Raw genomic sequence first — 16,585 nt, forward strand, 5'->3', positions numbered from 1 at the left:
CCGCGATGCCAGTGCTGCTAGTATGCCCTGATGGGTATACTAAGTGATAGGCGGGAGAATGAGATCTGCTACCCAGGTAGATCACAGTCGACAGCCGACTGGCAGTCTGGTGTCCGCGCTCTTGTCAGCCGCTCTGGTCTCCAGTATTCGCCGCAGCTCTGCCGCACACACCTGACGGCGCAGGTAGAAGAAACAACAGCGATGTCCCGAGGTGCACGGCCTCTCAGCCACCCCTCAGGCAGCTCCTGCAAGTGGGTCCTCAACCTCAAAGTGCAGGAAGTTTCCCCAGGCGTTGGATCCGGTCTCCCACTGTCACGGTAGGAGTCCAGTGGCGAACGTGGAGACGCCGTTTAGCCACGGACGCTGCACCTGACTCGGCGACGGCAGTCCAGGCAGCGCTTAGCTTCTAGCCCCTTCCCCTCTCGGGGAGGCTTTCGGCGCCGGCGGTTCCCGGGAGGAAGGTGGGGTGGGGGGGGGAGAGAAGGCGGAGACAGAGAGCAGGGGACTGGCGCTCGGGAGCCCCAGGCAAGTGTCTAAACAATAGGACGGACGCGGCTGCCTAAGTCTCGCCGGGCTGCTGGAAGGTGGGTTGTTGTTGTAACTGGAGTTGTCCGCTCTGGCTGCTGGGCGCTGAGCGCAGCCGAACAAAAAGACCCCAGCCCGCGCCTCTGGAGTCGCCTGTGGGCCCCCGGGACGTTCCCCTTTCTCCTCAGTACTCCCGCAGCCCCAGGAAAGCTCGGCAGCTCTGGCCTGCGCCCCGAAGCCTGGGCGCTCCCATCCCTCGCCGCCGCCGCCTCCTCCTCCTTTTTTTAACCACCGTCTGCAGCAGCCACAGCCGCCGCCTCCTCCAACCCCCGCCGTCCAGGCGCTCCACAAATAAATAAACCCAAGTCCGAAGTTAACGCGGTGGCTGGGCTTTATATAGCAGCGGGAAGCACCCACCCTTGGCTCCGCCCCCACGAGCCCCGCCCCGCCCCCTGGACGCGCGCTGAAAGCCCGCACCTCGCTCGCCCGGCAGAGGTGAGGCCCTGGCTGCTATCGCCCGGGGGGGGGGGGGGGGGGGGGGGGGGGGGGGGGGCGGCGCGCGTTCCCGTGCGCCCCTGCTCCAGCGAGCCGAGACTCCTACGCCTGGGCAAAGTTTGCCACTAGAAGGAGGCTCTCGGGTCCTCACCCCGCAACTCCTTGGCTCTTGAGGTGACCCGAGATCCGAGACCGAGGTTCCCAGAAAGAGACTGGGGAGAGGGGCGACTTTGAACGCTGCTCATAAATAAATGGAGCCGGCAGCGCCTCTGCCGCAGCCTTTTGAGGCGCGATCCTCGCTCTGGGTTTGCAACGCTGCTGTGAGAGAGAAACAGCGAGATTATGATTTTAAATTAAAACAAAAAAAAATCCTACTGAAATAGATCTGCCTTTGCGGATCTCTCTCTCTCTCTCTCTCTCTCTCTCTCTCACACACACACACACACACACACACACACACACACACACGTGGATTTTGGGAAGCTTAAAAATTCAGAGTTTTAGCAAGTTTGAAATAATGTTTTCCACCCTTCTTGCAAGCCTTCCTAAAGCCACCCTCTTCAATTAACCCTTTCTTTATAGTCACTGGAAAACACCAGGCCAGCGGGTTGCTTGTTTATGCAATGCTACCAACTCACACAACTCCAAGGGTTTGAATGAGTCCCTGTGGCAACAGAAAGGGGAAATAATCGTAGCAACACCCATTATGCTGGAAGGTTTCTCTTGTTTCCAGGGCCTCTCTGGACACCTCCCCCACCCCCACCCTGGCACTTTTGGAAAGTGGATTTCCTGGTTTCTTCTTGCCTCCTCAGTGTAATGTCTGGCAATAGTCACAACCTCCCGCTCTCTCAGCAGAAACCGAAAGCCTCTATAGGTTTGAAATAACATCTAAATGAGTCAGCTTCTTCACTTCATCTTAAATTCCTCATCTTCTTTCTAGTCAGGGTCCACTTTGGAAGTCTTTGAGCAGAAAGCCCCTCCCATAAAGTCAGTTTTGTAGCATAGTTTGTGTAATATGCGCTACCCCTTGACCCCCACCCCAAGTCTCTCCAGTTCACTTTAGCAGATTTGATATTTAACATTTACCTCTCACTTAGAAGGTTCCCTGAGCAGTGTTTCACTCAAGACTATGAAACCTGAAATCTTCCAACATCTTTACTTTTGCCTTTTTTCAATTTTTCAGGATATCTTTTCCGGGTCATTTTGCCTGTAACTCAGATCCAAAAACCCTTCGGAGGCTCCTTACAAAGGCAGGGTGTCCCCTCATAAACTGGATGGAATTCTTGGGATTATTCATCTGGCTGTCATGTGGTTGTAGGGCACCATTCTTTTAAAGGCTTCAGAACATTTGCCACCCAGGCATTCATTTGTCCTTCTAGATTTTAGCTTAAAGGTCTGTTACATAACTTACTTGAGGAGAAAGGAGATGCCATAGTCATATTTCCTTACGACTTGAGACATAGAACACATGTCACTTGCAAAACTAATTGTCCCTGAAAGAATCCCACCACCAGTGAATTTTTTTATGATAATAAATTATGTGATTGAGGCATGTTTTCAGGTACACTAAATCATTTGCTGTCACAACTCTGACACTTCATTGATAGTAAGAGAAACTTTGTGTGAATTTATCCACCATACGTGATTCATCTTTCTATGTGTATTTTAATTTCAAGAATATTATCCACATTCAAAATATTATCACTGGAATTAGATGTAATAATATGAATTCACGTTTGATTCTCCCCCACCCCCGGATTGTTTTTTCATTCTGCATAAAACCTACAGCAGGTTGAATACTATTCACACTGAAATGTGCCTAAGGAATCATTTCAATTAAATGAAATTTATTTAAGAAGATAATGTCAATGAGTGTCATCAAGAAAATGGGTTGTAAGCAATTCTTAATGCTTGGGGCTAGTGAATTTCTTTGTCTATCAGCTGCTTTCAGCTAAGAAACAAACACAAATGAAAAAGTGTCTCATTTTTAAAAACATTCCTACCTGCTTTTAACAGTACCACTTCAGGATGCTTGCTAATGCCTTACATGTATCCCTAACATTCACTTTCAAGGCTTCATTCTTCCTAGGTTTTGTTGCTCCCCAAGTAAACCAGCGCACAAATCACAATCCCAGAGAACCTAGACACCAATGAGGACTCTAAAAGAGACATACATAGATCTAATCTACATGGGAAGTAGAAAAAGACAAGATCGCCTGAGTAAATTGGGAGCATTGGGGACCTTGGAAGATGATTGAAGGGGAAAGGAGAGGCAGAGAGGGGAGCTGAGAAAAAATTAGAGCTCAATAAAAATCAATAATAAAAAAAAATGAGTTCTGAGTTGCCCTTTGATTGTTGCAGCCAGCCTCAAGAATGCCCTCTGTGGTGCCTCTTGTCACCACACGAGGTCTCCATAAATCCTGACCTGGATTAAGGAAGTGGAATCCACTACAGTCAGCATGCAAGTCTTCTATTATTTTAAGAGGAAATCCCATTGGTGAAAGATGGTAGGAATACTTTAGATACTTTTTTTTAAAAAAACATACAGTTAAAAACTGCAGTGTAAGATCAAAGCTTTGTGACATTTGGGGCTCATGGGAAAGGGAAGTAAGGAAAGAAAGTTGTTTTATAAAGGAGGTAAGTATTGGTTAGATTTTAGCTACCTTTTACCAAAGTGAGCAGTACTAACTAATTGCGCTGATCAACTTTGTAAAACTTCATAGAAAAATTCTTTGCTTTTAACTGGTTTTGTGCTGCTATTTTCCATTGCTATAAAGTGTGCTTGATTTTCAAATTTTCTTATGGTATTTTTATTGAAAATGTGAATATAAAACCCGAATATTACATAGATTATGAATGGACTAAAGTTTGTCTCATGCTTGCTCACTGTCAAGCTGCATGATGGAGTATATCTATGAGCACTTGCTGCCTTCCTCCCTTACCCTAAGATGATGCTATTCTTCTAGGAGGGCAGAGTGCATTGAATGTTGAGCAGTGGCTAGGACCTGAATTCTCTGTCTCCAGACTCAATTGCTTCTCTTTATCCCGAATATGTATATCCTATGAAACTGTAAAGTTCAAGGAATATCTAACTCTTTCAGAAAGTAAACCATCATAAATCAGATGTGTGCCTCTCTCTGTCAACTCTGGTCCTCTGAGAATGTGGTAGAGAGGTCTGGTTCATGGCATTACAATTGTCTTGAAACCTAACCTGTTCACACCAAGAGCTTTGGGATGTTTCTAGGTATCAGTGGTTCTCAAAACATGGTCTTTTAATGAGCAACCTTAGACTCCCCAGGAGTAGGTGTGTTTGTGAATTGAAAAGGTCAGTAGAAAGAATCAGACATTTGGAGACTGGCAATCAGAAGTCTGCATGATAACAAGCCCTAAAACTGAATTTGGTGCTTGCTAAAGTTCAAGAATCTCTGCTCCAGAGCTATGCTCTGTGGAGTTTGAATCAACTAGGCATGGAGAGGAAAAGAGGCAAGAGTGATAGATAACTCCTGCTAAATGGCCTGCGATTTATCTGGTTCCCAGGGTTTGACAGGTGTACATCCCTGATCACCTCTAGAGGGCACCAAAATATTTTCCTCTCCAACCCCACAGAAACCAGACTCCAATTTCACTTCATTTCCTTGGGACAGGTCTTTTAGAATTGGAAAGATCTTGTTAGCAATCTTCCTTAATTTTAATGTATCCACTAATTAACTATAACAATTTATATATGTATCCTGTTTATTGTTATTTATAATGAGAACAGTGGTCCCTAGTATCCATGGTGTGAAGATTAAAGTAATACCTACTAAACAGCATTAGCTTCGTGCAATTGAGTACCTATTAAATAGATGGTTACGTCCTAATTCTGTTATTCTATTAATATCAGCATGTGAAATATTTGTATTAGAAGAATAGGTACTTAATCCCATGAGCAAGTTTTACAATCTTGTCCTTTGGGTGGGGGTTGATTTGTTTTTTGAGACAAGGTGTCACTTTGTAACCTGGGCTGGTGTTGAACTCACAGGATACACCTACCTCTTTCTTCCAAGTGCTAGGATTAAAGGGAAGTGCCACCATGCCAGGATCTTGTAGTATTCTTTTACTGAGGCCTGGGAAGGGCTGGACCGGAGGTTGTCTTCTGAGGAGCAAACAAACAAGTCACCTTAGAATGATGAGGCTCTGCTCAGCCTTAGACTTCATGAGCAAATGAGTAGAAATGGAAGTGTTTAGTTTTATGAGGCTTATGTTTCACTGTATTTTGAGTGGGGAATTGTTTTCCCACTGCCATAATAAAATAGCCTGCTGCCTGTGCAGTTAAAAGGAGAAGGGCTAACCCTGAGTGTGCCAGCTCTGTGGGGACCCTTAAGGAACCTCAGATATGCCACTTGGATTTTCTGTTTTCAGCGAATTTGTTTGTGATGTTGAGATGTGACCAGTTGAAGCCGAAAGCCTTTCAAGTTACCACAATAAGGTAACTCTCCTGAGAGAGGCCTGTGCTCAAACACTGGGCTGGCCACACTGTACATACTAACTCTTTCTAATCTCACTATAAGGCTATGAGTTAAAGACATTTTTCTTAATTCTGACTGAACAGTGGAGAAAACCAACACTCAGACATCCATTCAATTGTTCACATTTATAGAGACAGAAAGCAGCAGGAAATCAGAATTCCAATTTGATGACAAAATCCATTCATCAAATTTGTCTTAATGCTCTGCCTCTCAAATTCTAAGATCTTAATACATTTTAGTGATATGTTCATTTATGTTGGATAAATATATATATATATATATACACATTGGGGGATGGGACTGTGAGATAGAAAGCAACGATTCATAAACATCATACACACACACCACAATAATATTATATTAAATTAAATAGCATAATAATAGAAAATTGACTAGAGAAAGACATGATGTAAATACTTGAGCAAGAGCAAAACATGTTTGATAACAAAAAAATGCACTGAAAATAATAAAAGGAAAAATACTTCAAGTGAGTCAAGTGTGGTAGTTCATCATGCCTTTAATCCCAGAATTGGGAAGCAGGTAGTCAACAGAGTGAATTTCAGGACAGCCACAGATATACAGAAAAAGCCTGCTAGAGAGAGAGAGAGAGAGAGACAGAGAGAGAGACAGAGACAGAGACAGAGAGAGACAGAGAGAGACAGAGAGAGACAGAGACACACAGAGAGAGAGAGACTTAATATTCAAAGATTCAAGGTTAATGAGCACATTGCCATTTAAAATCCCATGGGGGAAAATACAACAAAAGTAAAGTAAATTTTCAAGATTTTTGCTATTGAGAAAAATGAGATACCGTGTTGGAAATAGCATTAAATTGCTTGTTCTTTTGACTCTGCTAAGTTAATCATGTCTCCTGCATATTCAGAGAAGACATGAATCGTTCTGTGTTAGCAAGAAAGGGACTGGAACCCTTCACACCGCCTGTGGTGGTCTTAAGCTACTCAAACACAAGATCAAAATCAATATTGCTTTTAAACTCTAAAGATAATATCACATGTTTTAGATATAAATCACATGAATTAACAAAACCAGTTTATAACCACTGTTGGAAAAATAATGGTTCAAGGTGAATGCCTGCTTGGTGACCCAAATGATATTTTTCTTTAAATGGTCACATTCAAGACTTAGTGCAATAATTGGCAAGCTTTTTGTGTCAAGAGACAACTAGTAGTTTAAGTTTTTCATGTCATCAGGCAAAATCAGGGGTATCTTGTAGTCATATAACACGAGAAAACACATTTCCACAAATTCCTTATTAGTGAAATTAAAGTATGAACATTTGCTATGAAACACATGCATATTAGTTAGATTTATGGAATGTTTCTTTGTAATGATGACAGATACGCAGATGGGGTTCAAAGTAGCCACTTCCTGTCATCAAGCTGATAATAAAGCAACAGTTGCTAACAATTCCTTTTGAGGTCAGGGACCTAACAAAATTAGGCACAAGTGTGGTTTGGTTGGCCACACAGTTTATGGCTCCTTGCCTTAATCCAAATGTATAGGGTCATGTTTTCTTATGTTAATACGGAAAGACTGTTGTGGAAAGGGGCTTTGAGCCCCCAAAGTGATCTCTCCATGGCGAGAACTAAATAACTTCCTCAGTATTATCTACCAGTGCTCCCTTTCTTTGGTTCTGAAATGCAATTCAACGAAAGTCATTTTTAAATGACTAAATTTATTTCATTTCAATACAAAATACATCAGTGTAAGATGTGTGGATTATCCATTTCCTGTGTACAGCCTCTGTTTATCTATTAAACCAAATGGGCCTCCTGAAAAACCGAGTTTAACAATAAAAAACGTTAAGCATTTTTTATGTGGAAAGTATTGCCAGAGTTCGTCCTTTGCTCTTTCTAAAAGCTGTGTGACCATGGAGATAGGGAAGGTGAGAGACAAGCAGAATGAAGGTCAGTCAACTAACATGGGAAGGACCGAGTAGGATCCTAACCCCGAAGCACTGACCAGAGAAATGAAACTCTCTAATTCATGAGCCATTATTGGAACTTTATGATTACAAAAGAAGTTTACATACATCGTTATGTGTATGTGAAATAACAATCTCTTTTTTTTTACAGAATTTATGGTTATTACTTTTAATTGAAGATTGTGCCTGTGCTGTGGAGTGGTAGTAGATGGATCTCTATGAGTTAGAGGACTGCCTGGTCTACAAGAGCTAGTTCCAAAAGAGGCTCCAAAGCTACAGAGAAACCCTGTCTTCAAAAAACGAAACAAACAAACAAACAAAACAACAAAAAGATGGTAAATGCAAGAAAATTCATAATAATCCTCACTACAGACTTACTAAAATTCACTAAAGTGAACACAAACCTTTTCCACCTTTCCCCTTTGTTAATAGTATTACTTCTTTTCCATCAAGACCCAGGAAATATTCACCTCACTTAAATAAAACCAAGACCAAGGAAATGTTTCCTCATCAAGCATAGAAGAAATACTACAATTTCTGAGAGATAAGTGAGGAAGAAATCAAGAAGTCAAGGGGGGGGGGAATTAAAAAAAGAGTGTGAAAAATGTTGGGAAATTCAACTTATTAATAAAAACATTGTCCAAAGACATAGAAATCATTGGAGTCTTCTGTAAGAATAATAGAATTGTAGCTAGAGGCTAAAAGAAGTAGTCCTGAAACACTCATGCTAAACCTAACACACTGACTGAAAGTTACAAAAAAAGAAAGAAGGAAAGGAAGGGAGAAAGGAAGGAAGGAAGGAAGGAAGGAAGGAAGGAAGGAAGGAAGGAAGGAAGGAAGGAAGGAAGGAAAAAAGGAAAGAAGAAAAAAGACTGGGAGTTAGTAGATCTATAATCACTAGAATCTTCTAATAAAATCATCAAAGTACCAAGAATATTAATTAAAGGATGGACCCAAGTAAACCACAATGAGAAAAGACATCCAATGGGTGTCGACCATGACCAAACAGATGTTGGAATAGAGTATCAAGTATTCTTAGATGAAATAAGCAGTGAGCTGGTCGACCCACCCTCAATGGCCAAAGGGTTTCTTTCAAAAAAAAAGGAAATGGAAGAAAGACTCTTGGAACTCCACGAATGTAGAAAAAAATCTGAAAGGGAAAAACTGCTGATCAAGACAAAAGGTCTCACTCTCTTCTGCTTTCCTAATTATCGTTCACAACTGAAGCAAAGTTAAATCTTATATGTTTATTAATGCCTGTGGAGAAAAGACTGAGGAAAACTACTATAAATAAAAACTACTATAAGTGCATAGGGATAAAAGATAAAAATAGAGGTAAAGTGTCAACACAAGCAGATTATAACAAATTATGACTCCTTAGTATGTATTAACAATTAAAATAATCACAAAATGGTTCTTTTAAAAAAATGAAGATACACTCAAAAGCACTAGAGGGAACTCAAAATAGAGCTCTAAAAGATGCTTAAAGAACCTACAGGAAGCCAAAAAAACTAAAATAGAAAATGAAAAACCACAGAAAAGGAAACAAATCAAATGGCAGGCCGAGGCTCCGATGTATCTATTATTCCATTGTGTGAAAGGGAAGTAGTCGTGGCAGTGACGAGAGGCAGAAAACCAAGACTGAAAAAGAAGAAGGTCACATGAAATATAACATTGTAGATAAGTAAAAAGAGAAAGTATGGAAATGATGTGCTTTATGCCGTTCTGTGTGGTCTTATTTAGATGTCACCATCAAGGAAACCAGTAGTGGTTCTACAAATACCAGATATAGTGGATTTTCACAATGCAGACATTAGCAAGACATGCCTTTGTGGTTTAAAAAAAAAAGAACAAATGGATGGATTTATGAAGAAGACATGCTGTTATAAAATATACAAGCAAAATTATGGAGAAAGAAATAAGAGTAATGACTTCGAAATAGACTAGGAACCAGCTTAGGAAAAGCTTTGTTTTACTTTAAAGGAAAGCATTATAAACTATGCACCTTGAATCTCAGAAAATGGAAAGTGGGGGCGTTCAAAGGATCATGGAATACATAGGAAATTCAGTGTGAGTCAAGAATTTGAGTTGCTTGAGAATCTATCTCAGAAACAAACAAAAAGAAGGTAGTATTGTAGTATTGGACAGGCTTGTAGAGAAGACACTACTAAATATCTTGTTTTTTTTATTTGATTGGTAAGATGAAATCACACACACACACACACACACACACACACACACACACACATAAATGGGTGCATAAGTAGTGGGATCTGAAAGGTTCTGTGCATTGTACCAAAGTCAATATCTTGAGACTGTGGTTATGCAAGATGCTAACACTGGGAGGGTCTGAGGAACAATTACAGGAGACTTCACTGGACATTTCTTTGCAACGTCCCATGAGTAATCATTTTAAAATTCAAAAATAAAACATTAAGCACCAAAATTATCCACTTTGTTATGGTATAATTATGGAAATCATTAAAAGGAAAAATGAAATGCTTTCTTTCTAAGCAGTATGTAGGAAAAAGTGTGCGTGAGAGAAGATGCCGGGTGTAGGGAGGAGAAGGTCTGTATAGGGCCCTTGGTGTGTTTTCAGCTTATGGACTGTGTGAGAAGGGAGCTGATGACCCTGAAAAGACGACTGTTTATGAAAAGTGGAAAACATCTTCATATAAGTGACTGAGAGTAGTAGATGAAGAAGAGGAGTAAGCCTGATTCCCCCCACACACACATGTGTAGGGGTGGGAATGGGAGAGAGAATTTGTGGGGAGGAAGAGAGGATGAAAGGGCGAGGAATAAAAGAGGAGGGTAAAGTCTTGCAAGGACAGATTTAAACAAAGCAGAAAGGACTTTGGGCCTTTATGAATGAAACTGGAGTCACACATAGGAGACCTGAGAGAGATGTGTACCCCAAAAAGAGAAATAAGACCATGTGGTGTAGTGATGTGGGAAGGATAATTTTTACACGGACCCAACACACCTGTTGTTAATGAGCAGTGGGGCTCCATCAGGCCAATTAAGTAGCTTGCTGAATTTTGGCTTCAGTCTGGAATGAGCTTTACATGGTTCATGATGTCTTTCAAGCTAGTAACGTCTATGACTCATCTTCACAATATAATTTAAAAAGCTAAAGATTTCATATGCTTTCTTTTTATGAATGTTGATAGTAACAACTGCTAGAAGTAATGTATATTTAATGGTTTAAGAATTTTTGCTTCAGAGCAAGGGAAAAAAAAGGTAAAGGATTAGCAAAAACATTCCTGCTAATAATTAAAAAGAAAAGCAGTGTGAGCCTCAATTCCTAAATATTTAAAAAGCAACAGCTTTCTCTGCATCAAACAGTGGTTTTGTGTTGCAAAAGTAATAAACACACTATCTTATGTGTGTCATCACTTTGTTGAGTCTGCAAATGGGGACTTAAAATGATCTTTGTTATTTGTTATATAACTGTTTCATGTAAATTGAAACTTCTTTCTAAGAAGAAAGGAGACTCACAAAATTCAGGAGGCACAGGAAACCTGCCAAAGAGTTAGAAGACTCACAAGGCCTCTCGTGAAGGTTATATAAGCAGCGTAATTGCTGCGGGAGAGGAGAGTCTTCAACGGAGCTGCCTGTAAGATGTACAGGGAAGGCCACTGACCCAGCAGTAATAAGTCATTGTTGATGCTGGGGTGACTTTTTCAGTAATGCAGCCCCTCACCATGGCTCACTTCTGATCCTACCAACAACCTGAAGAAAGTCCTTGACTCAGCAATCTGGATCTGGATGATACCATTTCTTTGGACAGTTTTTGGTGTCCTACCTGGTAGACAATTGTTGATGGTGCCTTGGGGGAAATTTATGCAGCAATAATACTGTTACGTGGAGAACACTGAGAATTTCTTTCACAAGTTGTGGGTCTGAGTAAGAGTTCAGAATCAGTTATAAGCGAAGCCAGGATTACTATGCAGATTTCTTAATTCATAGAATCACTTGAACCACTTACAAACAGAAATGCATAGACACGATGGAAACCCACTCTGGGGTATCACTAGTTAGTATAACTGCCAAAATAAGAATAGTAACAATAAACGTTTTGATGATTATGTGGAAACCGGATTAACTATGCCTAGTTTGAGAAACTAAAAAGGTACAATTACTGTGAAAAAGTTTATTGTTTTAATAAAGCAGCATCAATAAGTATACACTGTCCATACATTTTAATGATCACATTCTTGAATATTTATCCCTGTAAAATGAGAAATTATGTTCACACCAAAGGGAAGTATATACTTTATTTATCATAGTCAAACTACAAGCAAGCATAATTCTTTACTGAGATACATCAACATTACGGATGATAATCAACAGTGAAAAAGGAAAACTATTACATGAGTTGCAAAGAAAAAAGTAAATATCATAAGCAACATACATTTTATTACTACATTTAAATGATTTACCAAATGGCCAAACCGTAGTGACTGAAAACATTGGTTGTTGCTAAAAATGTGCTGATTAGAGATGGGACACACAATTACATGATTATAAAGGCGAACTGCACACAGTAAACGTTACAGTGCTGGGCAGTTCTGTGTTCGATTTAAATGGTGAGTTTACAAAGCAATGGCAATGAACTATAAACTCCCAATGTATGAAGTGTGTCTTATAAACCTCCTGACTGTCTTAGTAACAGCATCTGTTAGTTGAACTAATCAATGAAAGGAGAAAAATGGCCTATCTTTTCCACCACTTTCAGAGTCCGTGGGGAGTGAGTGAAGTAGCAGGTCATGGGGAAATACAGAAATCCATACACTGTTAAATAATAAAAAGAGCATGTTCAATAAGACTTTACTTGATCGTTATTTTCTTTCAGTTCAATATGGACCTAAATCTGGAAACACAGCTGGGAACAAATATGAAAGCCTTGCTGTGAACTGGTTAAGTGAGTTCATACCGCTGGCTTCCCCATACAATGCAATCAAACTGATTATGGTTTCAGAATTTTTTTTATAAAAAACATACCTCCAAACATTATTTTGTACTCAGCATATGCACCACAGCTTTACATTTTAGATCAGTACATTTCCTGGTTTCTAGTATTGACTAAGAGTCTCTGCACAGACGTCTCACTGGTAACAGGCACTATTATATCATGCATGTATCATGAAGTGTACTGATCTAAAAATGTAATTTTAGTCTTCATCTTAGTTAATTACATTTCATAGTATCATAAGATTTTGTAGTTTAAAGGATCACAACACAACTAATACAAATTGCCCTTTCCTGTTTCCCAATAATATGGACCGAAATTTCATTCTTGTCACATGTCTTGTAATAACTCAGCACATGGTGTTTCTTCTAAAATCAAGAAATTCCAGTTTTCCCCTGAAAGATAGGTTTCTCTGGTGAATATTTCACTTGTCAGCATCATTATTCCTGTGCTTTGAGGCCACTGCTGAGTAAGTTAAAGAAAGACATGGACACAGGCACTGAGATATGTCCAGGAACAGTGACTAAGTGACTCAGAGATGATCTGTGTAACCAATGCAGATATTCTGGACAAAAGGATGACTGAGTTCTGTGGAGTACACAACAGCCTGGGAACAGTTTCCACCATGCTACCCAGACTGTGCATAACTTAAAACTTACAAATTATTTCTCTATCTTTCTATTTAAAAAGATTCACGCTGCTTGATTGAAGGTGAATGAAATCATAGAAAATGAAATGGAGCATAAAGTCTACCAAAATTTTACATTTATGCTTGTTGCTTATTACTTGTGCATTAACTTACAGTGGTATTATTTCAAGGAATTATCTGCCAGATATCTTTATAAAGTTAATATAGTATATTTGAGTTTTCACTAATATGAGATATAACTCCACCTTGTATTTATTTCTAGCAGTTATATGAAAACATTTTTATTTATAGCCATAAATCACAACCTATTAACCCCGGAAAGCCAGATAAGGAATATAGACTAGCAGCCTAGGAGTGTTTAAAATCTTTTTAAAATCTCTAATTACAGATGAAGTGGTTTCATAAATTGAAACCTGGTTAATTGGCCATTAAAGCTGTAGGACAATGTTGTCTCTCCGTATTTTCAGAATTTAGTTCCAGCTGTTTGGAGAAAGCAACTAGAAGATTGAGAGAAACTGCCAAGGATCCTGGAGAGAAACTGGGTGTAAAGAGCCACATTAGCTTCCATTATTCTAAAGCCTTCCCGCCACCTGCAGAACTGTGAATCCTGTAGGTAGAGGGAAAAACTGGGGCTCTAAGAGCCAGGTTCTGCTGCTCATGGCAAACAATACCATCTTTTTTTCTTTTTCAGATCCGAACTTCACCATGGAGTCAACAAAATCGGCTCAGAACTAAATTCAAGATAACATTTGTGCTTTCAAAGTGGCTTTGCTGCCGTTACAATAGAGCATTTCTAACATTCATTTTATTGGGAGACCTAATGTGTTTTTCTCAATGAAGCAGATGGGTGGGTTCACTGACACCGATGAAGTCAGGGAAGCCTGGACTGCAATTGCAGTTAACAAGTCCTTTCTCCATAGAACTCACGACCACAAGCGTTTCTCACTAAAGAGTTTGTGGGAGGTGGACTATGATTTTTGTGACTATTACAAATTTGTGCGAATGGAACGGTTGCTGCTCATCATGCAATCCGAACCATACTGAAAGTAACATCCCATTTTATGTGTGACCCCCTTGGCCAGAGCTTGACTCTAGGTCATACACATGAAAAGAGGAATAGACATATCACATGCCCAGAAGGCTAAAGGATAGACATATTCAGTGAAGTAAGGTTTAATATTTTGTATTATTGATGCCATCAAATATGTATCTCACTCTGTTTCTCCTATGTGATATCAATTGCAATGTCCACTTTGGGTAGGAGACATGCGTTTTGACAAGAGATTTCAATGAGAGTTCCCTAGCTAAGGACAGCAGTGCACTTACAAGTTCAGTTACTTCTCCTTCTCTCACAAATACACTGTAGTTGAACAGAAATGGGATAACTACATTCTGAAAACTCTCTCTGCAAAGAAGACAATTAGAAAATGCATAGAAGACTTGAATCTGACTCTCAGTGGTTCCAACATCTCATCAGGAAACCACAGGGAGAACCTTCTATCATGGCAGGAAGGAATAGTTATATGCAACCTGAGTTTTCATCACAAACTCAGTTAGGGAAAGTTTCTAATCCAGTCCTCTTGCAATTTGATTCTGCCCTGATATCCTCATATGCAGTGAATGAAGAATAAGAAAACGTCTTCCTCCGGGGACTGCTTAGCTTTCTATATTTGCTTCATGCCTATAGCACAACAGAAGGGGTTATTTAAAGTCTTTCATAGTCTTAGACTTTATCCTTTGGATTTATATTGTATCTGTTTATATAACGTTTGTAGAAATGTTCTTTGATTTCTAACTATTATGTCCAGTGAACAACGTGTAAAGATGAATTCCTACATCTCTATATCCACAGTTTAGATGGGATATAACTTGCACAATTACACACATTTCCCCTCCTTTTCAACATAACTGTGGTTAACATTGGCTTTCCAGAAGTTAAACTCATAATTTGTTTCTTATATCAGCTTATATTGTATAACCATAACCTACAAATATAAACTACTACTATCCACTCAGAAATTTTAACAAAAGACATGAAAGGTTAACCTTAGAGAAGAGAACATGTAAGTATACCAAGATATTTACAATCATGAAGTTAATAAATCATTTAATGAATATGCTGTATTCTTATATTTTGCACATTACAATAAAACAGTAAAATTGAATGGTATGTTTGAAACAATGGTTTCAACTTGAGTCCAGTTTGCAAGCCTGGTGACTTGAATCCAGGCCCTGCTGTGTACTGTGGAAATAGAAAAATGTCAAAAGTTGTCTTGTGACCTCCCCATAAATAAAAATAAACAAGTTTAAACATCACAACAAAGTGATATGCAAATTCAGTGCATGTTGGAGGAGGGTCCAGGAATAGAGCCCTATGAGTAGTATTACAAGGGCTTGTGAGAACACCCTAAGAAATCCAAACAAAAGTGTTGTGACCTCAGTTTCTTCAAGACACAGAACTGTTCTTGGAATATATTTTTATGCTCCTCCAAGATGTAGCACATAGGAGTGAATTTTCTTCAGATTACCCATTATTGCTTATTGGTGTAATTCGGTTAAATGTTTAAACTATTTTTATATGCTTTTATAGAAAAACATGCTTTGCCATGTGTGGATTATTTTGTGCTTGCATACAGCTTGAACTCATGAGAATTTTACTAAACTGACTTCTCTTTAACACTCAGAGTATAAATTGTCTAAGACTTTGAATAAAGTTGACTATTAAAAGAGGCTTTAGACTGCATCATTATTAGCTTTACTCTTTCAGGATTCATCAACTCTAGGGAAGGGACAAATGCATTCCTCATCAAAATACCAATGGTACTCCTCAATTTTTTAATAACTTATTAATATTAAAGAACAATCCAAAATCAAATATCACAAAAGCACATATTTGGTATTAACTTCAAGTTTAATCTGAGATCATATTACTTTATATTTTTTTCCCTGATGTGGGATTTTCCTCTGTATGCTGTGAATATTATTGGTTAATAAAGGAAATGCTTTGGGACTATAGCAGAACTATAGGGGAACAGAGCTAAGCAGGGAAAACTAAATGAAATGCTGGGAGAAAGAAAGGGCAGAGTTACAGAGAAGCCATGTAGTCCTGATGGAGCCAGATGGAACTTCAGCCGGTAAGCCACAGCCACGTGGTGATATACAGAATAATAGAAATGGTTTAAATTAATATGTAAGAGTTAGCCAATAAGAAGTTAGAGCTAATGGGCCAAGCAGTATTTAATTAATACAGTTTCTGTGTTGTTATTTCAGGGCGAATTGGCCAGAAACAAACTAGTGGCTTCCTCTAACAAATTGGCACAAACATGGTTAACTAAAATCCACTTAAAACAAGAGAGGACTTGAAAAGGAATTCTAGACACAAAAATACAGAGTTTAACACAGCTTTTTTTGTCTGCAGCTCCTTTAAGAGAGGTTTAACTGACTCAGTGGCAGCAGAAAAAAAAAACTGTGCTGTTTTGAAATGCCAGCTT

General features: G+C 39.4%; 1 protein-coding gene across 2 annotated transcripts; it reads left to right on the forward strand.

Annotated features, from left to right (window-relative positions):
- Window positions 1-30: 30 nt before the first annotated feature.
- LOC146893864 (uncharacterized) lies at window positions 31-15,823 on the forward strand. Of its 2 annotated transcripts, XM_087909042.1 has the most exons (4): window positions 31-317; window positions 7,625-7,808; window positions 13,562-13,703; window positions 13,786-15,823. In XM_087909042.1, exons 1-2 carry the CDS (start codon window positions 31-33, stop codon window positions 7,644-7,646), a joined length of 309 nt encoding a protein of 102 aa, XP_087765168.1. In that variant the 3' UTR covers window positions 7,647-7,808; window positions 13,562-13,703; window positions 13,786-15,823. The 2 variants fall into 2 exon arrangements, with proteins under 2 accessions (XP_087765168.1, XP_087765169.1); XM_087909043.1 differs by lacking the exons at window positions 13,562-13,703; window positions 13,786-15,823 and adding an exon at window positions 7,927-9,695.
- The last annotated feature ends 762 nt before the right edge of the window (window positions 15,824-16,585 follow it).

This window comes from Myodes glareolus, chromosome 8 (assembly GCF_982192425.1).
Source record: "Myodes glareolus chromosome 8, mMyoGla1.1, whole genome shotgun sequence".
NCBI classification, from domain to species: domain Eukaryota; kingdom Metazoa; phylum Chordata; class Mammalia; order Rodentia; family Cricetidae; genus Myodes; species Myodes glareolus.